General features: G+C 39.2%; 2 protein-coding genes across 4 annotated transcripts; one reads left to right on the forward strand and one right to left on the reverse strand.

The window, feature by feature from the left end:
* Positions 1-3,573: 3,573 nt before the first annotated feature.
* On the reverse strand, positions 3,574-4,393 carry LOC120413618 (uncharacterized). The gene is made up of 3 exons (XM_039574525.2): positions 4,044-4,393; positions 3,867-3,968; positions 3,574-3,797 (listed from the first exon to the last, which is right to left on the reverse strand). Exons 1-3 carry the CDS (start codon positions 4,287-4,289, stop codon positions 3,657-3,659), a joined length of 489 nt encoding a protein of 162 aa, XP_039430459.1. The 5' UTR covers positions 4,290-4,393; the 3' UTR covers positions 3,574-3,656.
* Positions 4,394-8,363: 3,970 nt separating this feature from the next.
* On the forward strand, positions 8,364-20,927 carry LOC120413588 (zinc finger protein swm). Of its 3 annotated transcripts, none has more exons than XM_039574488.2 (3): positions 8,364-8,518; positions 10,433-11,498; positions 18,088-20,927. In XM_039574488.2, the coding sequence occupies exons 2-3, from the start codon at positions 10,827-10,829 to the stop codon at positions 20,758-20,760; spliced, it is 3,345 nt and encodes a 1,114-aa protein (XP_039430422.1). In that variant the 5' UTR covers positions 8,364-8,518; positions 10,433-10,826; the 3' UTR covers positions 20,761-20,927. The 3 variants fall into 3 exon arrangements, with proteins under 3 accessions (XP_039430422.1, XP_039430421.1, XP_039430423.1); XM_039574487.2 differs by lacking the exon at positions 8,364-8,518 and adding an exon at positions 10,222-10,349; XM_039574489.2 differs by lacking the exon at positions 8,364-8,518 and adding an exon at positions 10,223-10,349 and having other exon boundaries at positions 10,433-11,489.
* The last annotated feature ends 2,936 nt before the right edge of the window (positions 20,928-23,863 follow it).

Genomic DNA, 23,863 nt, shown 5'->3' on the forward strand with positions numbered 1-23,863 from the left:
AAATCATAATGGCAGAGGGGGCAAAATGGGCCACCCTTGGTTTTGTGTTTAGAATGGATTTAAACCAACTGTAAGGCAAGGGTCTTATAAAGAACGTCAAATAACATCACCACACGGAAAACGACGTTTGAATTCATTGTATTTTTCAAATTATGAGCAAAAATTAAAATGTATTGACAAAACCACGCAAATGTTGTTTATTTCGAGGTTCTTAAATAACCTTTCTCGAAAGTTAGATTGTTTGAAAAAGTTTGTTAAATGTTTATAATGTTACCAGGAGCTATTACGAAGGTAATCAAACAACAACGGAACCTTCAAATAATTTAGAGACTTGGTGGTGGAAGTGTTAAATTAAAATCCACTTGGGGGCAGAATGAACCATCCTTTTCCTGCCTTATAAAAACAATCAAAAGTTATGAAATTTTGGTTAAATGGATTATGTCGCTCCTGGTAGGTTCACAAACCACGTTTAATGCAACATTAGTTGATTTTTTAGTTGTTTTGATGCTTATTTGTAAAAATAGTGCTTTATTTCAACATATTAAAACTATTTTCGTAAATGTTTGTTTTGGTAAGTGACTATTTTCATAAAAGTGGTCTAACTTCATGGAAACTATGTAAGAAAGGTCCCTTTAATCATTTATTATCTTCTTTCAACGTTTTATTAGACAAAATGGCTTGTTTTCTAAGGTGGCCCATTCTGCCCCGCACCCAGGAAAAGTAGCTGAAAAAAAACATTTTTTTTTAAGTGGCTCAAAAATAGTTTTAAGCTAACAATTTTCATCAACCAAGTATACAACATTGAAGGGAACATCCCAAAGCATAAGCTTTCTACACTGAATTCATAAATTTGTATTTTTTTTATATGGTTTTTGGCGCATTTTACTTTAAGCCTAATAGGCGGGCCATTCTGCCCCCTGCCCCTAACTCGGTGACAGATTTTTCGGCCATACTTCTCTATGGCTCAAAAGTTGCGGATTTTTGTCCCCTAAAACCCTGTATAGACAGCTGCCAAAGTTGTATGGAGACTTGTTTGGGTGAACCAATAACACAAAATAGCTTCTTTGGTCATAGGGAAGGCCCCCACAATGTTTGAGCCAAATAAAAAAAAAATACAAAAAATAAAAAATGCCGGAATCGGCCGATTTCGAAGAGAATTACTAATGTATCCAGATTTTTAAGCGAAAATGGCGTTCGAATGGTGAACGCCCGAGATGTCAAAATCACGCAGTGTTACCAACATTAAGAAAAAAGTGTGTAATGGCATGACCGCCACATTTTTTTCTAATGTTGGTGCTACTGCGTGGTTTTGACATTTCGCCATCTTCGCTTAAAAACCTGGATAGAAAACGTGCCTGAGATTTCTTCAAATTGTTACCCCCATTATTCTGAAAATTTCGGATTTAATGATTTTTTAAATCACTTGACTGCCGTTCTACGCATAATTGTCCCATGTCAGTTTTGGACGATTTTGACTTTTTGACATTTTTAAGTTTAGTCTGATGTGTACTTTAAGAAAAACACATAAAATCTGGTACTTTGTTCGGAAACTAATGAAAAACAATACCAAGTCTGTTTGTCCCATCGTTAAACTTCTGGGCATAATTGTCCCATCAAGTATTTTCTAACACGGAATCATTAGTTTTACTGAGCAATGTGTCTTGTTTACCTGTTGTATAGCAAGAGAATCACAAATAAGGGCGATAAACTGCTAAGTGGGGCGATTAGGGAAATATTTGGCGAATAGGAGCCCACGGGACAATTATGCGTAGAAACACAGAAATCGGTCGAAAAATTTCAATCGCGTTTTTCTCAGTTGCACTTTTTTGAACATGGGACAATTATGCGTAGAACGGCAGTTGACATGACTCAAAGAACTAAATAGGTCGTTAGCTCAGTCTATCCAGGTTTTTAACACTCAAACGCTCGGGTAGTTATTTGACCCCTATTTTTTTTTCTTAAAAATCTCATAACTTTTGGTAGAATTGACCAATTTGGATGCTTTTGATAGCAAAAGATCCAGATTTGTCTATATTTTCAACTGTCAGATGGGGGACAAAAATGGTTCACTTTTACCGGAGATATTCCGGATTCCGTTGGGGTACCTCGGCCCTGCTATATGGGACTTTGGTCAATATAATAAAATCTATTTCACAGAACAATGCCGGAAATGATGCAAAACTTCAAGACATTATTCTAATACATCATCCTGCAAAAATAATTGACATGGTTAAGTAATACGGGGCACCGGAGCCGGTTCCAGTTGGGCGCCAATCAACATCAGCATAGTGAACCGTTTCCGGTTGGAACCTGTTCCGGTGGCCAAAGGTCTTGACCATGTCAATTATTTTTGCAGGATGATGTATTAGAATGATATCTTGATGTTTTGCATCATTTCCGGCATTGTTCTTTCAAATAGATTTTTTTATATTGACCAAAGTCCCATATAGCAGGGCCGAGGTACCCCAACGGAATCCGGAATATCTCCGGTAAAAGTGGACCATATTTGTCCCCCATCTGACAGTTAAAAATATAGACAAATCTGGATCATTTGCAACCGGAAGCATCCAAATTGGTCAATTCTACCAAAAGTTATGACATTTTTAAGAAAAAAATAGGGGTCAGATTACTACCCGAACGTTTGAGTGTTAAGCGAAGATGGCGTTCGAATGGTGAACGCCCGAACTGTCAAAATCGCGCAGTAGCACCAACATTAGAAAAAAAAATGTGGCTGTCATGCCATGGCACACTTGTTCCGTAATGTTGGTACCACTGCGTGATTTTGACATTTCGGGCGTTCACCATTCGAACGCCATCTTCGCTTAAAAACCTCGATATGTAGAAGTCGTCTCCCCGAAAAAAAAAAAGAAAAAAAAGGAAAACTGTCTCGGTAGGGTCGCTGGTCGGCAGTTGAACTCACAATTCAAAGGTTGTCGGATCGAATCCCGGGGTGGATGGGAGCTTAGGTGTAAAAAGAGGATTGGATTGCCCTACCGACCAGAAAGTTTCATGCAAAATGTCAACTCGTTTATTTATTTATTTTTTGATGAAAATAAAAAAAAATGGTTTTCTGACATTCTGACATGCTTTTAATCGATGTATGTCAAAATTCAGAAGGGTTGAGAGAAAAAAAAATACAATTTGAAATTCCAAATCGGGAAAAAAAATCTGCAGAATGTGACACCTGATAAAAAGTTGTAAACTAACAGGCTCTCGTCACAAATAAACAATCAATTACAATTACAATTACACAAATCTTTTATATTATAAATATATTTTAAAAATTAAGTTCCAAATAATTTAAATCATGCAACCCAAATTTTCAACGGTTTGAATTTTATTCTTGAACAAGTTAAATTTCTATTCAAAAAGCCTGGTAATCATAACATATTGCAGAAACGGAAGTGATGTTAATGATTATCGCTGATAAGTATAGGCTATAGCTTCTTCTCTGTTATAATTTACGCCAATATTCATCCTGTTACGATTAATTAAGAGGTGAGAGAGGTACATTGTAAGAAAACATAACTATAATACTTGAAAGGCAGTGATTAAAAATAATGTTCTCCTCTGTTCCACAATGCTTTTCCAATGTATTTAACCCCGAACAAATCTACACAATCATCCGCCGCAGCAACGACAACGGAACAAACCCTTTAAATCGGTGACTGTCTGAAGCCACGCGCCGCGTATTCAGCCGGCTCGGTGCGCTTGTCGAATTTGGGATAGCCTGGATCACCGGGGAAGACCGCCTTCCGGGAGTGGATCACTCGCCAGCCGCCCTTTCGCGTCCAGTCCTGCGCTCAAACAAAAGCAGATGATAATTAATGTGACCAACGTATTGTTAAATTGAAAGAGAAACCCACATTCTGGTTGTACTTGAAGTAGTACGTCGTGGCCAGGATGGCGAATGCGCCGAGGGCAACCTTGCCGGTCCAGAATCGAATCGCGTGAGCCCATTCGAGTCCCTGGTCGAAACAAAAATAACACAAATTACATAATCACAAACTCTTCTCCTATTCTTCGCCAAGCCTTCTCCTCACCAGAACCGGCGTCAGCCCCTTCTGGACCATGTCGAGCGGTGCGCGGTACACCCGGCGGATCGGGTTCAGCCGCTCCTTCCAGTACTCGGGCACGTAACGGGGCTCGTTGTGGGCCAGCTGCTGATCCTTGAGCCACTGCGCCCGCCACGCGCGTTCCTCCGGGCTCATCCCGAGCAGACGTTCCCGCTCGCGGACCATGCGGCCCGCGATGGTCATCGGCTTGATGCCGCCCGTGTTGGAGGCCATCGTGGGAGGGAGGGGTGTCGCGTTATCTGGTTAAATTACGGACCGGAATCGTTCGGACACAGACCGATTCGCGAGTTTTCTACTGACCGGAGTGAAAAAAAAACAATAATCGTGTGACAGATGAGAAAGCCCACTGGGTTTGGCGTAGCTATGGAAGGTTCGAATTTTGAAGTACTAGAATGCGAAGAGCTCATAGATTTCTTAAATTCTTAAGTTCTTAAATTCAGAAATTCTTAAATTCTTGAATTCCTAAATTCTTAAATTCTTAAATTCTTAAATTCTTAAATTCTTAAATTCTTAAATTCTTAAATTCTTAAATTCTTAAATTCTTAAATTCTTAAATTCTTAAATTCTTAAATTCTTAAATTCTTAAATTCTTAAATTCTTAAATTCTTAAATTCTTAAATTCTTAAATTCTTAAATTCTTAAATTCTTAAATTCTTAAATTCTTAAATTCTTAAATTCTTAAATTCTTAAATTCTTAAATTCTTAAATTCTTAAATTCTTAAATTCTTAAATTCTTAAATTCTTAAATTCTTAAATTCTTAAATTCTTAAATTCTTTAATTTTAATTTTTTTATATTCTAGTTTTTTTGTTATTTTTAAATTCTTAAATTTTGAAATATCTGAACTCCACATTTTTATTCTGGAATTTTGAGTTTTTTGAATTTTTGAAAATTAGAGTTTTTGAATGTTAGAATTTCGGATATTTCGTAAATATGTGTTTTGAATATCTATATTTCAGATTTTTTTTTAAATTTTAAATTTTGACTTGTAATTTCTGAAATTTTTCAGGTTTCGATTTATTATTTTTTTGAGCTGTTGAATTTATGAATTCTTTAATCTTGACTTTTATATTGTTTTTTTTTTTATTTTACAAAATAAAGATTTAAAAAATGGTTGGAATTTCCTTCATATTTTTTTGTTATGTAAAATTTCTGAAATATTTGTTTTTCCATATTTACAAATTTTTATTTTTGAATCATATGTATTGTCGAATATCAGACAAGGGATTGGAAACTCTTAGAGCTATACTTATTATGTTAACCAGTATATCAAAATATATGTTAGTATATTATTGCTTTTCGGTTAGTATACTAACAAGTATACTGGAATACCATTAGTATACTCAGTATTCCTAAGTAATATTAGAGTTTCCAGCCCCTTGATATCAGATTATTATTGATTTTTTCAATAAGAAAAAAGATATTTGTATGATTTTTGTTAAGTTTATTTTTACTCCGGTTTATTTCATTTCGGTCCCGCCAGGGTGGATTAATCGGACGATGCAGTGAACTCACAATCCAAAGGTTGCAAGTTGGTTTAGTGGTTGGAACTAGCAATAGTTGGCGACACGTGGGCCAACAGCAATAGAGTAATCTACGTGCGTATGTATTGCGTGTACGTACACGAAAATAAAGTTGACCGTTTCATGGGCGTTTTTTGCCTTCCTCACCTTACTGAGGAAAGGCTATAAAACGAGGGGTGAGACACATGCCCTAATCAATTAAGATTATCGCCTAGTTGATTAGAAATTTCAGTTAGTTGATTAGCATTTACGCTAATCAATTAGCGCATTCCCACCATTCTATCTGCCTTGGTCTGTCGCACAAACGTCAAACAAATCAAAGCAAAACAAAAAATATTCGCGTGCGGCCGCATGGATAATGGAAATTAATCTGAAATTTATCAAATTTGTCTTGAAACCGGCGTCTTAAAGATGGATGGAGAAGCTGCTGAGGGTAAAAATAAGTAGGTCGGCGTCCTACAGTGCTCGGAGTAAAGTGTTTTAGAAGGCTGAGGAAGCGGACAGCGTTGCGGATTTTCTCCGGAACGACTTTTATGAGGATTTTAAACGAAAAGGCCGGGTTGGCCAATAACAGCTTGGAAGTCTTGTCAATTTTCACAAACGGATTGCGCAGGAAAGTCTACAAAAGGCTTTACGAAACCGAACGGATTTGTCGGAAGTGGTGCTTCGTCATCATCCAGAACAGCCTTCTGGGCGGAAAACTCCACGGTTTTGGACGATATACAGAGCTGTGGGTTTCTCCGGTTAGACCGGTATCATCAAAAGGCTGTCCAAGATTGAACTTTCTTTTATTGAATTTAAGTTATTTTAGACACAACATTCTGTTTTTTAATAATAAATCAGGTTGTTCCGTTCAGAAATATGTACTGGGTCCAAACGGGGTAGTTATTGCCTCATAACAATTACTAAAAGGCGACTAATCATCGGGCCTTGTGGCCAAAGAAAAACAACAAAAGAACCGATTTTTTTATTACCGTGAAAAACCAATAAAAATAAAAACTAATTATTTTGTAAACACCGAAACTGCACAGTGACGAACAATCAATGGTGTTTGAATCTCCAAGCCGCTGGTTGTTGTGTCGTTACCGGAGATCTGGAAGTTGGGGACTGGGGATGCCTTCTTCTTAACTTCCGGAACCTTGTCCGCGTCCGGTAGAATGCTCATGATGGCCACATCCAGTTCCTTCTGGCTTTGCTGAAGGACCAACTTTTCGGCGCGGGATTATTTTGGGACTTTTGAGCCTCGCTTGGCGGGTTGTTTGTGGTTTGAGCCGCTTTGTCCTGTTCCCCGTCCACGGTGCCGGCAGACGGGTTCATGCGGTGCTTTCGTTTCGCGGCAATTGGTGGTGAGGCCGTGGCCGCTGTGGGATAATCGCTAAACCGCCGGTCACGGCCAGGTTGCTGCTGTTGTTCGAAAGCTATAGGTTGGATTTCGGATGTCTCGTCGGGTTGGGGTGGACATTTGGCCAATCACGAACAGAACCGGCGTCGTCTGCATTGATTGCTTGTTCACGTTTCCCCTGGGATGCATCTTAATCGGAACCACCGAATCAAACAGCAAACAGCGAGTACCACTTCTGGAGTCGACTGCTCGGCGAGGCCAGTTTCGGCCCGGAAGGAACTACGACGATGTACGGGTGGCCGGGAAACTTCCTATTCTTGTGCGCCACCACCGGATCTTACGGTTTCTTCAACAATGGACCCAACAGTTCCTTGATCATTTGCCGCTGAATGTGCAGGAACTAAACCAGTCTCGATTTCGACGAGAGACGGCGACGTTTAATCTGTTTTCTGCTGTAGGATAACGAAACTTAAGAAATGGACAAGATTTACATTTTAGGTCAACTTACCATCGACAAAAACTCATTTTCAAGGAAATCTTTTTTTTTTCTTCCCTCATTTCAAAGCAAAACTCATTTTGTAGCTGTCAAAACAACTTTTCTCGACATGCCAAGATAATTTGACGTAGGATGGGAATGGGTTGTCAAATCAGCGCTAATCAATTAGCTAATCAACCAAAATCAGCTCCAATTAATTAGATTAATTATAGTTGATTAACTGTGTCTCGCCCCTCGCTATAAAATCACTTGGAAATTAAACTTCTTAATTTGACGTCCTAGACCCACTTTCATGTATACCTATCGACTCAGAATCAAATTCTGAGCAAATGTCTGTGTGTGTGGTGGGATGTTGATCAAATAATTGTCACTCGATTGTCTCGACATTGGCTGAACCGATTTTGTCCGTTTTGGCGTCATTCGATCCGTCTTGGGGTCCCATAAGTCGCTATAAAAAAATATGCAGTTTAGTTAAGTACTTCAAAAGTTATGCTAAAAAAACGATTTTAACAAAAGTCCGAAAGATTGTAAAAGGGTGGTTTTTGTAAGAAAACCCGTCATGCTATACATATTCAGAAAGGTATTTAAAAGACCTTTCCAACGCAACATTGAAGATCTGACAACCCTATCAAAAGTTATAAGCACTTAAGTGATATTTACACACTTTTTGCATTTTGGATAGCACCCTTCAAATGTGAGGAAGGCGCCAACCACCTAAGGGTGGATTAAGTAACGTTTTTGTATGAAGTTTTGCTTTCCTTCCGATCTGCATACCAGCCTAATATCTGTGTCAAGTCTGTACCATTCTAGTACTTCACCGAAGCTTTCCAATCTCGCGAGTACTTCCCCACTGGGCAGTTTGGTTTTGCTCTTTTTGACATCGCCATTTTCAGCCATCCTCGCTGCGCTGCTAATCAAAAGAGAAACGTTTCTCGCAGAGGCAGGATCGTGCGTTTCGTCGGGCGATTTTTTTTTCGCGAACCAACAGGGAGAAAGGTGCCAAAGACATCCATTTTGTGGCACGAAGAAAGCGCGCTGTCCGTTCTGATACTTTTGTGGTCCGGAGTGTCCTCCAGGTTCAGGTGAGTTTCGACCGAGGGAGGGAAATTTCTGGACCATCGCGGTGGCGATTTGTTTATTGAGCTATTTTTATGTAACTTTTCAACCTCCCTCGAGAGAGGAAAAGCACGATGGTCGGTCCCCGTGCCGTGGGTTTTTGATGCATTCAAGTGAAGAAGAAGGAAAGAGATAGAAAACGAAGACAGGCACGACGGTCACGGAAAAGGGTTGCCAGTTTTGTGGGGATTCGTTTGGTTGGTTGCTATGATTCTGAAGTCTTTCGAAGTTTATTCAGTTTGTTTGCAAACAGTTTCGGATCATTTCAGCAAATTTAAATATTGATTTTCATTTGTTTTTAAACGTCTCTCTCTCTTTACAATGCGAATAACTGACTATTTTACAAAAATGTTGTATTGTTTTTCATGGACACTTTTTATTTTATTTTTCAACTATTATGCAGCCGTATTACGCATAATTGTCCCATGTCAGTTTTGGACGATTTTGACTTTATGACATTTTTAAGTTTAGTTTGATGTGTACTTTAAGAAAAACACATAAAATCTAGTGCTTTGTTCGCAAACTCATCAAAAACAACACCAAGTCTGTTTGTCCCATCGTTAAACTTCTACGCATAATTGTCCCACCAAGTATTTTCTTACACGGAATCATCAGTTTTACATAGCATTATGTCTTGTTTACCAGTTGTATAGCAAGATAATCACAAATAAAGGGTGATAAACTGCTAACTGGGGTGATTTGGGACATATACGGCGAACAGGAACCCACGGGACAATTTTGCGTGGAAACACAGAAATCGATCGAAAAATGTCAATCGCGTTTTTCTCAGTTGCATTTTTATGAACATGGGACAATTATGCGTAGAACGGCAGTATGGTATAAGAAAGGCGAATAGAAAAACATCAAATTCAACGCCAAGTTCAACACAGTGTCAAAATAGTAGTTTATACAACAAGTTGGGAAAAGATTTTTTTTTCAGCACGAGTTGTAAATTTCTGGAGTTTTTTTTAAAGGTCCAATAAACCAAATTTTCAGTTTTTGCTTTTTGGGTGTTTTTTGATGCCTCTGACTCAAGGCGGTTTCAAAAACACCCTAAAAGCAAAAACTGGAAATTTGGTTTATTGGACCTTTTCAAAAAAACTCCAGATTTGAAAAAATACTTATTGCTCCCTGATTTTTCGGGGGGGGGGGGGGGGGGGGGGGGGGGGGGGTTCCTATCAAACGACAGGTCGCATGATAGATCCGGAGAAAGTTTTCATTAATATATCTTAGGCCTCCAAAAAGAGCATCAATAACACTTAAGTGCTTGTAATTTTTGATAGGGATCATCAATCTCAATTCAATCAACTCGTTCGAAAGTTGGGCCTTTTTACAGCCTGTTCTCATTGAGGTTAGGAAGGCAAAAACTCAAAAAAAAAATACGGATTTTGTGCCATTTTACTTGATTTTCGACAACGTTATCGATAAATTTCTCATGCGAGTAACCCCCTCCCCCTTCTGTTAGAGGCTGGTACCGCCAGTGGATAAAATATAACCATTTTTAAATATTTTGTGTTTAACGAACTGTGAACTATTAGCAGAATTGTACCCTCAAATAGTCATAATCAATAACGGTAAAGTAAAAAAATGTTACATTAGATTTTACAACAAAAAAAAAAACGCCAGAAATCATTTTTTTTAACGGTGCACCTCAAAACGTCAGCCCGATCTGGCAACCCTTCGCACACACTGTCCGTCCGTCCGCCATCAAAGCAGGCACAGAGTCGAAAAAGGCAAAGAGTGGCAGCAGCACTTCGTATCACTGAATTTTCTTTTCGTCAAATCGCTCCGATTTTGGTGCGTTTTCGCGTAAAAAAGTGTTTAATTATTTGCCCAATGTTGACGCTAATCGAGTGTGTATCGTTTTGCTTCCCTTCCAGATCGCAAACGGACCGAAATTAGCCATTTCCCACACCTTGGGCAGTGCGTTTTTTTTCTTCCATCGTGTCACACACACACAGAGGAGTAGCACCGTGAAGAAGAAGAAGGAGGAGGAAAATTTTCTGCAGCAGAAAGAGTCAGCACACAAACACTAGCGCGCAGAGAGGGCCACGGAATTACACAATACAACGAAATAGGTGTTGGGCCTGTTCGGGTGGTGTTTCCAATAATAGACCGCGCGCGCGGCCACACAGGGCGTGTGTGTGTGTGTGAGAGAGAGAGAGTGTGTTTGTGTTCCAGTGACGAGGAGGGAGATTGTCAACGTTGAGGTCAAACGGAGATCGTAGAATAGTCTAGTGGAAGTCGCGGTCGGAAGAAGGAGTGAGAAAAAAAATGCACATAAACAATCCGGACGCGTTGAAGACGTGGCTGACGGAGGTGCTGGAACCGCTGTGCGATGCCGATCCGGCGGCCCTGGCCAGGTACGTGCTGGCCCTGCTGAAGAAGGACAAACCCGAGAAGGATCTGCGGGACTGCATGAAAGAACAGCTGGACGTGTTTTTGGGCGCGGAGACGGAACCCTTCCTGGAGCAGCTGTTCCGGTCGATCAAGAGTGAAGAGTACATCAAGGTGGTGCAAGCGAAGGAGGCGGCTGCAGCGGCAACAGCCGCGGCCACGGCAGCAGCTACCGCCCAGCAAGCTAGTCCCGCCGCTGCCGCAACTACGACGACGACGACCACCACCACCACCACGGAACAGGTCAGCAGCAATTCAACCCACAGTACCAACTCCACCTCCAGCTCCAAGGTGCGCATCAAGCGCGAGTTCACCCCGCCCCTGCACGAAAGCAAACCCTCCAAAGACTCGCTCGCGGCAGCCGGAGTTCCGTCCGGAGCGACGACCGTATCGAGCAGCAGCAGCAGTCACGAAAACAACGGCAGCGAACTGTCGAGCAGTGCCAGCAGCGGTGCCATCTCGGCGGCCACTCCCAATCAGGCTAGCGCGGTACCCGCCAAGTCGACGCCCCCCGTCAAAAGCTCCAGCAAGGAGGATCATGTGAGTAAAGTTAGTATTTTGAACAGAGTGAACCTAGTTGCGCTTCCCCATGCCCCATGCCGAAGGTCTAATTATGCACAGAAAAATTATCACCCGACGACCAACACCGATAGTCGTCGTCGTCGTCGTTTGCACACGTTGCACGACGAAGGCGATGCGTTTTTTTATTTGTCTCTCTATATTTATCGTCACCGGAGCGATGCGTTGGGCGGGCGGTGGGTCGATGTTGGGTGGAGGTCGCGTAGCGCGAGCGAAACTATTGAATTGGTTATCCGTCGTCGTCGTCGTCGTTGGGCGGTGACGTCATTGGGCAAGATCGTGAATGGAAAATTGAGGATATACTCGTTTTTGATTGCTGTTAATTGGTTGGAATGCGTTTTTGTAAGCGCTTTATTTTCACTTGTGCAGAAAAAGGTCTCAGTGAGGCCGAATCAGTTCTAATGAAAATTTGCGAAATTTGGTTCGAAAACAAAAAATTACTTGTTTACATTAACTAATGATACATGATTTTCCATGTACCCACCATATTTTTCTGACCAAATAGACTAAAAATAACTGATTCATGTAATGTATTGCGAGCTACGAAACTTTTTTTCAAGTATGTAACGTCGGGTAACTTTAGAAGGGAATCTTTGATTTCTGCAGGTTTAACGACACCAACTAAATAAAATAAATAAATTGTTGCCTCTAAAGCATTGCCTTTTAACATCAAATTCGAGTTCTGCGACCTCACTTTAGTCAAATTTGAATGGTTGATTGCCTTAAGGTGAAGCCGTTGATCATTTTCGAAGAAAATTGATCATCACTATAAAATATTCTGTATTAAATTCAATTTAACGAATTTCAGCACCAAAAGGAATCAGCATGTGCCGGTTGTTGCCTTTTTGAAGCCACTGAAAGAATTTTTGATATAAATCAATTGAGCTTCAAAATTTATAAAATTTTGTGGCACAGCCATTGACGTTCTAGTTGGCAATCATTGATTAATGACGATTTCCATAACTTTACAAGGAATGGGATAATCGTTACCAAAAGGAATCAGCATGTGTAGGGCACTATTCTAAACAACTTGTTGAATGAATTTTGTCAAAATATTGAAAGCAACGCAAATTTTATATCTTTGAACGAAAAATCATGGCAATGATGGAAGTCTTCACGTTGTAATCCGATTATCCGAAAATTCGCTTATCCGAATCTGGACTGTATGTAAAAAAAAGTATAACCTTATGAATACTAATGTTGTGGCCTATTTACACTGTTTTGCAAGAATTTAGAAGTTTTTGTACTCTTGATTGATTTTTTTCAGTTCTTATTTTTTGTTCTATATTTTTTTTGTTTTTTTTTAATTTAAAATTTTTAAAATTTTGAAATTAGAAAACTTTTAAGTAGTTTTTTTAGAACTTTTAAGGTTTTATGATTTTGATTTATTTAATTTGTAGAATTTGTATTTACTTAATTTTTAATACAGTCTAGCCTCGATTATCCTCGAATTAATTTTTCTTCGGATACACTCATCCCCCGGTGGTTGGTCACTTTTTCGTTTAACACTTTTTTAGTTTGTACCCCGTCGGTTGGTCAAAGTCAAACTAAAAAATTACGAACTGTCACTTTTTACACGGCGCTCACGCAGACTGTCAAAACAAATGTTTGGGGTAGTGTGTGTGAACTCCGTGTAAAAGGGGTGTAAAACTAAAAAGTGACCCCGTGACAGTTGGCGTCATTGTGACATTGACATTGTTATGGGCCGTTAAGCTCAAAAATGGCTCCTAAGGGCATCTCCAGCGCTGGGGTGCAAATCAAATTTGCACCCGGCTCATGAATACCGAGATCAAATTTGCCACCTTGAAAAAAACTCCGTCATCCCCACCGCTAGGGTAGCAAATTTGCCACCGAAACAAGCCCACCGCGGGGGGCAAAAATGGGTTTTTATCATTTTTGCTCTCGTTTACCTTCAAAATCAATAAATAATCACTTGGAATTATCGTAGTAATCGGTGCGCGCGGGCGTGGAAAATTTTTGCTGCGTCATTTTTTTCCCTTCAATTTAATTTTTTTTTCGACATTGTGATATTATAAGTGAATTTACGGGAATTTCTTCCCCTGATCCGTTGGCCATCGATACCGGTAGTGGCAGAAGAGAATTACTGGTAGTTTCGGTGAAATTGAAAAAAAAAAACCTTCACGGTTTGACGTTAGCGGGAAGGAAGAGACAACTAAAAACAGTGACCATCGTGCGAAGACATTTTGTGGTTCTAGCCAGGTGCAACCCGAATTCAGTGAACAGCTGCATTTGTTTGAGGAATGGTTTCAGCAGTTCGCTTCCAAGAACTGCTTCCCATTTGCATAAGCGTCACAAATCCTAGCAGCAGAAGCAATTGCCGAGTGATGACCATCTAACCGGTGATGCATGCAGTCGATCGTGCAGTACGTACCAGATGAGCTGCAGGAACTGCAGATGGAATGGGATATTTCAACCTTGAACATTTGAAGATTCTGGCAAAATGTGACGACATGTGACACGAGACGATAAAATGGGCTGAAGTCAAAGATTCCTGATTTGGTGAGATCTTTCCATTTTGAATATCAGAATATTCTTTTATTTACACTGACATACATTCATTCCATTTAAGACAATATTTCTATCATTTCAAATGAATTGTTGAATATTTTTCTAAATCTTTGTGAGTGGAGATTGCAATTTGCTCTCCATTCGCATTTACTATTTCTTTTTACTGATTTTCTGTTCTTCTTTTTCTCTCCCTAACTTCTGTTTCTTTTATGTCCTTGTGAGGGGATCATCGATCCATCCGCATTGACACACTATCTTTTCCTTTTTTCTTCTTGTCTTTCTTTCTATTTTCACCGCTTTTTCACACTTACTACCAGTCTTTGTGAGGGGATACTGAGCTCGATTTGCTCTCCATCCGCATTGACCTTTTCTCATCTATGATTTTCCTTTTCATTAGTAGTTAGAAACAAAGCCGGGGATTGGGGAGGGAGCATCAGGGCAGTGGACGGTATGCTGTAATGGCGGAAACTGGACGTGGATAGTGGAAGACCAGAACTACGTCGCAAGGGGAAAATAGTTTATTAATTGAACAATTCTTAAGGATTGTCCAATTACTACATCTATTAACCTCTGTCAGTTTCCAGCTGTCTGCCGCGCCCTTTTAGGCCCCCAACAGGGTGCGAGCCCTGTTTTTCAGCTTTGTCAGACTTTTTTCGGAGTTATTGGAGGTTACTGTCGGAAGGAGATTCTCTTCCCCTGAGGACACCGTGAGTGATTTTGCTTGTTCGCGTCCAACCACCCCCTTTTGGCCCTTCATACGGCAGTAATTTGAAGATGCTCCCTTTAAGTCAGAGCCACTGTAATTCTAGGCAACCGCTACATAGGTCATCCTTGTGGCCCTGTTGGTTATCCCATCAAATCAAATCAAAATCGTTTACCTTCAAAATCAATAATAATGTTTTGATTCATGCCTAGAAATGCTAAAAGTTTATGAAATTTTTTAATCCTATTTAAAAATTTCAAAGAATTTCATTTTTCGAAAATGTTGAAAGTTAAACCATTTGCTACCCGATTTGATTCCCTGTTAGTTTGCTCTCGAGTTTGCCCCCGAGTCTCCCACCGCGCGTAACAAAGCAGGTATCAAATTTGATCTCAAGTTCATCTGTAGAAGAAAAATATGTGTCGGTACCTGTCGGGTACTCATTTTCTGATACCCGACAAGTACCGGCAAGCCGGGGGCAAAGTTTTGAATGCGTGTTTCGGAGATTTTCTATGTCTGCTCAAAAATTCAAAAAATTCAAAAGTTCAAAAATTCAAAAATTCAAAAAATTCAAAAATTCAAAAAAATTAAAAATTCAAAAAATTCAAAAATTCAAAAATTCAATAATTCAATAATTCAATAATTCAATAATTCAACAATTCAATAATTCAATAATTCAACAATTCAATAATTCAATAATTCAATAATTCAATAATTCAATAATTCAATAATTCAATAATTCAATAATTCAATAATTCAATAATTCAATAATTCAATATTTCAATAATTCAATAATTCATTGATTCAATAATTCAATAATTCAATAATTCAATAATTCAATAATTCAAAAATTCAAAAATTCCAAAATTCCAAAATTCAATAATTCAAAAATTAAAAAAAAACTTAAAAATTGAAAAATTCAGTTTTTAAATTTTTTTTAAATTTTTTAAATTTTAGATTTTTTTTAAATTTTTGAAATTTTAATTTTTTTTTAAATTTTTAATTTTTTTAAATTTTTTAAATATTTTAATTTTTTTAAAAATTTTAAATTTTTTAGATTTTTTAATTTTTCTTTTGAATTTTTTAAATCCTTTAATTTTTTTAATTTTTTTAAATTTTTTAAATTTTTTTTAATTTTTGAGATTTTTTAAATTTTTTAAATTTAAAAAAAAATAAATTTTTTAAATTTAAAAAAAAATATTTTTTTTAAATTTTTTAGATTTTATAATATTTTTTTCCGTGCTTAATTTGATTTTTCCGTGCATAATTCCATTTGAAGCGGTAGCAAACAGACTGAATAGCGGGTAGCAAAGTGAAATCCCGAAGAACTGAGAGCAAATTTGCTACCGCGACAGCTACCGCGATGGGGTTGACGTCGGGTGCAAATTTGATTTGCTTCGATGTTTGCTACCCGCGCTGGAGATGCACTTAGTGCTAGCTATCGCGGTAGCAAATTTGCTCTCAGTTCTTCGGGATTTCACTTTGCTACCCGCTATTATTCTGGTTTGCTACCGTCGCAAATGGAATAATGCACGGAAAATCGAATCATGCACGGAAAAAACTTTTTTTTAATTGTTTTTTTTATGTAAAAAAATTAAAAAGGAATGAAAAAATAAAAAAAAAATAAAAATACAAAAAATAAAAAATACAAAAAATAAAAAATACAAAAAATAAAAAATACAAAAAATAAAAAATACAAAAAATAAAAAATACAAAAAAATATTAAATAAAAAAATAAAAAAAGAATAAAAATAAAAAAAATAAAAATTTAAAAATATAAAAATTTAAAACAAAATAATAAAAATAAAAAAATAAAAATTAAAAACAAAATAATAAAAATTAAAATTAAAAAAAATAACAAAATGAATAAAAAATTAAGAATTTAAAAAAATAATAATAAAAATTTAAAACAAAATAATAAAAATTAAAAAAAATAACAAAAATTAAAACAAAAAATTAAAAAAATATTTTTTTTTCAAATTAAAAAAAAATTAATAATTTTTTTATAATTGAAAAAAAAATTTAAAAAAAAAATTAAAAACAATAGAAAAATAAAAAAATAATAAAATTTTAAAATCATAAATAAATTTAATTTAAAAAATATTTATAAAATTAAAAGAATTTTAAGCTTTTTTAACGCTTTTTTTTTATTTCGAATTTTTTAATTTTTAAATTCTGGAATTTTTAAATTTTGGAATTTTTGAGTTTTTGAATTCTTAAATTTTTGAATTTTTAAATTTCTGAATTTTTATTTTTTTGAATTTTTAAAGTTTTGAATTTTCAAATTTTTTGATTTTTGAATTTTTAAATTTTTGTATTTTTGAATTTTTAAATTTTTGAATTTTTGATTTTTGGAATAATTGAGTTATTGAATTTTCAATAGGATTAAAAAGTTTAATAAACTTTCAGCATTTCTCGGCATGAATCAACACATAATTATTGATTTTGAAGGCAAACGAGAGCAAAAAATGGCAAATTTGGTACCCTAGCGGTGGGGATGACGGAGTTTTTTCAAGGTGGCAAATTTGATCTCGGTATTCATAAGTCGGGTGCAAATTTGACGTGACTGGAAAATTTCAAATCCGAGATGGCGGCCAAAAGTGGCGGTAAATAATTGAGAAAATTTAAAACAATAAAAGATATTCAGTCATGATTTAAAAATCCAAAGTTTGCAAGCTACTTTGGATAATCAAACAGACAGTCCAGACTTGATTATCCGAAGGCCTTGGCAAAATTTCACTCCGGATAATCAAATCACGGAAGAATTTTTTTTTTCGTTGTCTTATTTTTGATTGTTTAGCTTAAGTATGACCCCTAAACTACCCTAAAGTAATTTAAAATTTGGCGGTGATGAAATATTGAAAAATGCTTTTTGCCTTCCTCATTTCAATGAGGAAAGGCTATAAAATCACTCGAAAAATGAAATTATTTATTTGACCTCGTAGACCCACCTTCACGTATACATATCGACTCAGAATCAAATTCTGCACACGGTTTTCTCCGGGCTGGCTGAACCGAATTGGACCGTTTTAGTCCGATTCGATCCGTTTTGGGGTCCCACAAGACCCTAGTTAATATTATGAAGTTTTGAAAAGTACTTCAAATGTTATGCTTAAAAAACAATGTTAGCCTAACTTCGAAAGATTGTAAAAAGGGTGGTTTTTGTAAGAAACCCCGTCTTGCTATACATTTTTAGAAAGGTATTTAAATGACCGTCACATCAAACACCCCCGTCCCTTGTGAAATGCTACGTCATTCGTGAATGGTGCCCTAAATAAATGCATGTTCATTTTCTAATCCACTTTTCCTCTCCCTCTATTCCCCAACCAGAGCAAAGAAAGCAGCCGCAGCCGTGGCCGCCGGATATCGAACCGGTCCCGCTCTCGGTCGCGCTCGCGCTCCTTTGAACGTTCCCGCCGCTCCCGGTCACGGGACCGTGGCCTGGCGCGGGGCAGCGAATCCAACCGGGACAAGTCGAATCGGGCGTACCGAAACAAATCCCCCGGACGGGATTCGTTCCGTAGCGGCGGTGGCAGCAGCAGCAGCCGGTATGACCGCAAGAACCATGGCAACAACTACGAAAGTCGTCGCGGCGGTGGAGGTTCTGGAGCGACGGGTGGAAGTGGTAACAACCGGGGTACGATCCGGAGTCAGTCGAGAAGCCGATCACCGTCGCCGATGGCGGATCGGAGGAAGATGGCCCGGTCGGAATCTCCGGCCGTGGCGGCTCCTGCGAATGTAGCGGCCCCGGCACTGGTGGAGCACAAACCTGTGGTTGATGGTGCGTTGTTGGGAACGGGGAAACGGCAACGCTGCCGGGACTTTGACGAAAAGGGTTACTGTATGCGAGGGGAAACTTGCCCGTGGGATCACGGAGTGGATCCGGTTGTGTTGGAGGACATCAATAACCCGGCTTTGATTACGATTCAGTCGGCTGCTCAGCTGCGGGCGGGTCCGATTCATCCCGAGTATAGTCCGGACGCGCCGGAACTGTGGAACCGTCCGCCGAACTTCCCGCCGGGCAGGCCGTCGATCACGCAGAGGCTAGGAAACATCACAGGAGTGAACGTTGGAGGTGGATTTGGACCGCGTGGTGGAATGGCTGGTGGGAACTTTAGGAACGTTGCTCCTGGGTTTCCTCCGGGCTTCCCGGGCAATCCGATTGGGGCTACGCCGCTGCAGCGGGAGTTGATTTCGGTGCCGGTTGTGGACGCCAACAAGGGTGGTGATGTTTCGTCGCAGCAGACGAAACGACGATTTGAGCCCGAGGACGCCGTTGCGATTGCTGATGGACATTTGAAGCGTAAGCTTCCGTTGAACAACCGGTTGGGACCACGCGTGACTGGACATCCGGCTGGTGCTGGTGGTGCCGTTAACCCTCAGCAGAATTGCTCGCTCGAGCTGAGAAAGATCCCGCGCGGGTTGAACGCGATCGCTCATCTGAACAACCACTTTTCCAAGTTTGGCAAGATTGTCAACATCCAGATCAGCTACGACGGCGATCCGGAGGCTGCGATTGTGACCTTCTCGACGCACGCCGAGGCAAACGTGGCCTATCGGAGCACCGAAGCCGTGCTGAACAACCGCTTCATTAAAGTATTCTGGCACACGGGAGGAAACGGTGGTGAACAGCCTGGTATCACTCCGGCGGCCAAGACGGAACATTCGCTGCGTAGGTCGTACCCGAATCAGTACAGCATCAACAACAATTTAAACCAGAATTCTAATGTTACTACGGCCGGAAGTACACCGACGACCGTAACACCCGCGGCCACAAAGGATGGCGTCGTGGTCACGAGCAGTAGCGGTGCAATCGTAGCCAGCAGCGGTGGAGAGAACGTGGCCCCGGCCACAACGGCGGTCGCAACCGGTTTCACCAACACCGCCACCAAGCTGGTCAACACGGTTACGACCCCGATCGTAACTGCGAATCAGCTGCGCATGAAAAACGCCAAGATCAATCGGGCCACGTCGGAACTGCTACGCAAGAAGCAGGAACTGACCCAGACGATGCACAAGGGCAAGTACGATCTGATGCAGGGCTACCTGAAGGAACTGAGCAAGCTGATCATGATGGTGGAGAAGGTCGAAGCGACCGATCCGATGCGTACCAAGCTGCTTGCACCGATTAAGGACCTCGAGGCGAAGATCGCTGCCCTCAGGGCGGAAATCTCCAGCGAGCAGAACCAGATTGCGGCAACGCTGCTGCCCAAGCGTAAAACAAAAGAACAGCACGAGAAGGACATTCTGGACGCTGAGTTGGAGATCATCGCGGCGGAACAACGAACGCATCGTATCCCGGGCGTCGGTGGTGCCAACCCTCAACCTGCAGCAGCAGGGCCAATCGCCGGAACTCTTCCTGGCACCGGAAAGCCGCAACTCTCCGGACCACGCCCCGGGCGTCCCATCAACCGGCCGCTTGGTTCAAACAGCGTTGATCGACGTCCCACCACGATCTCCATCACTGGGTTCGCGGCCGAGGACGCCGACGCCCTGCTGGGACACTTTAAAAACTTTGGCGAAATCACCAAACATCAGCTGGACAAAACGGTGCCATCGCTGCTGATCAGCTACTCGATCCGGCAGAACGCCGAGAAGGCTCTCGTCCGGGGTAAGGCGTTCCGCGACGTTACGCTGCAAATTGGCTGGGTCGCAACGACGGTTCCCCCGACGACGCCAACGACAATACCAAACTCTGCCGTGGTTGTCGCTCCGGTTGGGGCCGCCGACGGCAAGGACAAATCGTCTGCGGAAGCCGTCGTCGAGCAGGATGCCGCTGCCAAGGAAGGGGCGGATGCTTCCGGTAAGGTCGCGGCCACCATCGAAGGAGCCGTAGCCGTTGGTGGCGTTGGCGTCGGAGTTGGCGCTGGAGTGGACGCCAGCTCGGCCGCATCGCTCGCTGACACGCTCATCGAGACCGGCTCCATGGAGGAAGCGTCCGAGGTGCGCATGGTCGAGGAGGAGGAAGAGGAAGAAGAGGAGGACCGCTCCTGGCGCCGTTGATAATCCAGCCATCGCGAGAGAGGGAGAGGAACCAGTCTACTGAACTCTACAGAGCAACAGAAGGGAAAAACTCTTTCATTTATTGTCAGTAGCGTTTTAAGTGAACTTTGTTTCTTATTTTTCTTCAAAATAATGTAGATTGTAAGATTTTCCACTCCACACACACACAAACAAACTTTTTCTTTGTTGTTATCTAACTTTTTAGTCGACAGTTTTTTTTGTAACGTTTGGAATTGTTAGTAGCGAGTAAGGAAACTCGATTCCCGACGACGACGACGAGCAAAAAGCCGCCCAAAATTATCATGTTAGTCATACGAATCGGCTGTCGAAGGCATTTCTCAAACGAAACTCTCGTTGAGTGCTTTTTTAGTTGTTGTTTACCACCCCTCTTTCCAAATTGGTTCGCGGAGGAGCTCGCGCGGACGGAATCTAGCTTCCTTGAAGAAGAAACCACAGAAGCAAACAAAAAACGATGGTAGTTTTAAAACAAAAATCCCCCGAAAGGAAGAAAACAACTAGTAATTAAATATTAATTATTACAAATTTAATCTATATACAAAAATAGATGAAAAAATCTAGTGTTGATACAAATAACAATTAAGTGTACATACAGTGATTTGTAATCTTAACTAAAACACCTGCGAAAAAAGGGAAAATAACTTTAATATATATTCAAACAACAAACCACACACAAACAAACAACCGATTAAGCGGAAAACGAATACTTGTTAAATTTATTGCGCAATCGAGAGAAAGAACATCGCAGCGAGCACGCACCAACATCAGCAGCAGCATCTCGACGGTCATCGTCAACCGACCCAAGAAACACACGTGGAGCGAGTCTTTTTTGTTTTCCTTTTCTCTTCCCGTTCTTTCTTCCAGATAACGACAACGGCGGGGGTCACTGGACACTGGACAGCAGCAGCAGCAGCCGAGTCTTAGTTGATAAGAGAATCCCGTTTCTGTTGTTATCATATAAGCATATTCGTTAGACATGCCGCACACTGTTTAAAAGCGGAAGGAAAATGTTTGGGTTGAAATGCAAAAGCTGCTTAAAAAATCCACAAGCAAAAACATGCAAAAACGCCGAAAAAAATAACGAATCAAGAAAAAAAACAAAAAAAAAGAGAAAACAAAAAAGATATTCACGCAAGTCGGCAAAAGAGAAAGCAACAAAAAAGCTTGAAAAAAAAAACAACAAAAGATTGACGAGTTACGATGGCAAAAAATAAAGATTGATTTCAAAAAAGAGAAGATTACAAAGAACTCGTAAACAGAGTTGGAGATAGCTATAAACTTACATGACTGTGTTTTATTTTTCCGCCCTTCGTTTTCTCACAAGTATGCGTTGGTGTTATTTGGTTGGAGATTGTTTTGATGATCAAAATATTAAACATTTGTATTGGTAAGAACCGGTCAAAGACAATTTCAAATGGACAGAGAGGTTAAAAAAGCCCTAGGAAATCGCTTCCTCTTTTTTTACCCCTTTGGAACTACGTATCGGCTCTATATCAAAAATGGTTAATTTGATGAATTTGGAAATATATTAAACTGCTATTTTTGACCGGTTTGAAATAAGTATTACTATTTTCATGTTTTTTCGGAATTCTCATCTGTAATTTTTTAATTTGAATTTTGTTTGATTTTCAATGATCTAAAGATTATAATAATCTAAAGATTATATTTTTTTCCGAAAATTATGAATTCCATTCCATTTTTTTTATCGTAAGTCTTATTTTGTATTTCCAATTTACAAAAATAAAAAAACGTTACTTAATCCACCCTTTGGTGGTTGTTTTAAATTTAAAATTTTTTAAAAAATTTAAAAAAATAAAAAATTTAAAAACTTAAATAAAAAAAAATGAAAAAATATAATAAAATGAAAAATAAAAAAATCAGAAAAATTCTAAAAATTCCCAAAAATCAAAAAAAAAAAAAATCAAAAAATTCCAAAAATTCTAAAAAATCACAAAATTTAAAAAATTCAAAAAGTTTCAAAAAAATTCCAAAAATTTAAATGAAATCTAAAAGCTCAAAAAAAATTTAAATTTTAAAATTTTTGGAAATTTTAAATTTTGTATTTTTTTTAATATTTTGAATTTATTGAATCTTTTAATTTTTTATTTATTTTTAATTTTTGAAATTTTTGAAAATTTTGAAGTTTTTGAAATTAAAATTCCGTTGAAATAAAAAAATATTCAAAAAATGGTATTACAAATTACGATCGTAATTTCTCGATCCACGATCGAGATTTCTCAACAGTAAAATTACGATCGTAATTTCTCAATGGTACACTGAAAAAAACCAACATAGCAAGTTCACATGCTTTTTCACGTGAGCTAATCCAAAAACTAACACAATGAATTAACATGCTTTTCCTTTGACTTAGACATGACTTTCATTATAAATGCACGTGAAAACCGCGTCAGCTACAGCCATCTTGATCCATTCTTTTTTCATGGGATTTTCATCCCAGATTCACGTGAATTGCACTTCGATTCACCCCAATTGACTTTTCCTTTAGGTTTCAAGTGAATTTCTCGTTACTATCGAATGTTTTGATATTGAAGTTCGAAAAGAAAAAAATTGTCTAAGTCAAGATGGCCACTCACATTAAATCTGAGTCAGAGCTCTCGCGTTTAAATTGGACTATTCGCCAGAAAAGAGGGTTTTATTTTCACGAAATTGTGGCAGGATTATCTCTAAAACTATGGTATGTATTTTCTAAATATTTCTTTGGACAAAAATTTATGCCTAACCATTTTTTTAATCATATTTCCAGGGAATTATCATCTGCTTCTCGTCGCCGCTGCCTCAAATTTTTTTAAGTATCTGCATAACATTTTTTTTTGATGATGACTGACCCCCATCGAGGCATGTTTATGATTGTCAACGAGGATCCGGAAATGTCCAAGGAGACCCGCGAGAGTCCCGGTGTGTGGCGCAGGAGCACGGCTTGCTGCTTATACGGAGAGCATTTTTTGTGTGAAGTGTGAATGAAAAAGTGATGTGTATGTGTATTCTCGTAGAAGGCTTAAAGTGTAATATATTTTTAAAAATAAATGGAAAACTAATGAATGCACGAAACGCATTTTTATTTCAA

Source organism: Culex pipiens, chromosome 2 (genome assembly GCF_016801865.2).
Source record: "Culex pipiens pallens isolate TS chromosome 2, TS_CPP_V2, whole genome shotgun sequence".
In the NCBI taxonomy this organism is placed as follows: domain Eukaryota; kingdom Metazoa; phylum Arthropoda; class Insecta; order Diptera; family Culicidae; genus Culex; species Culex pipiens.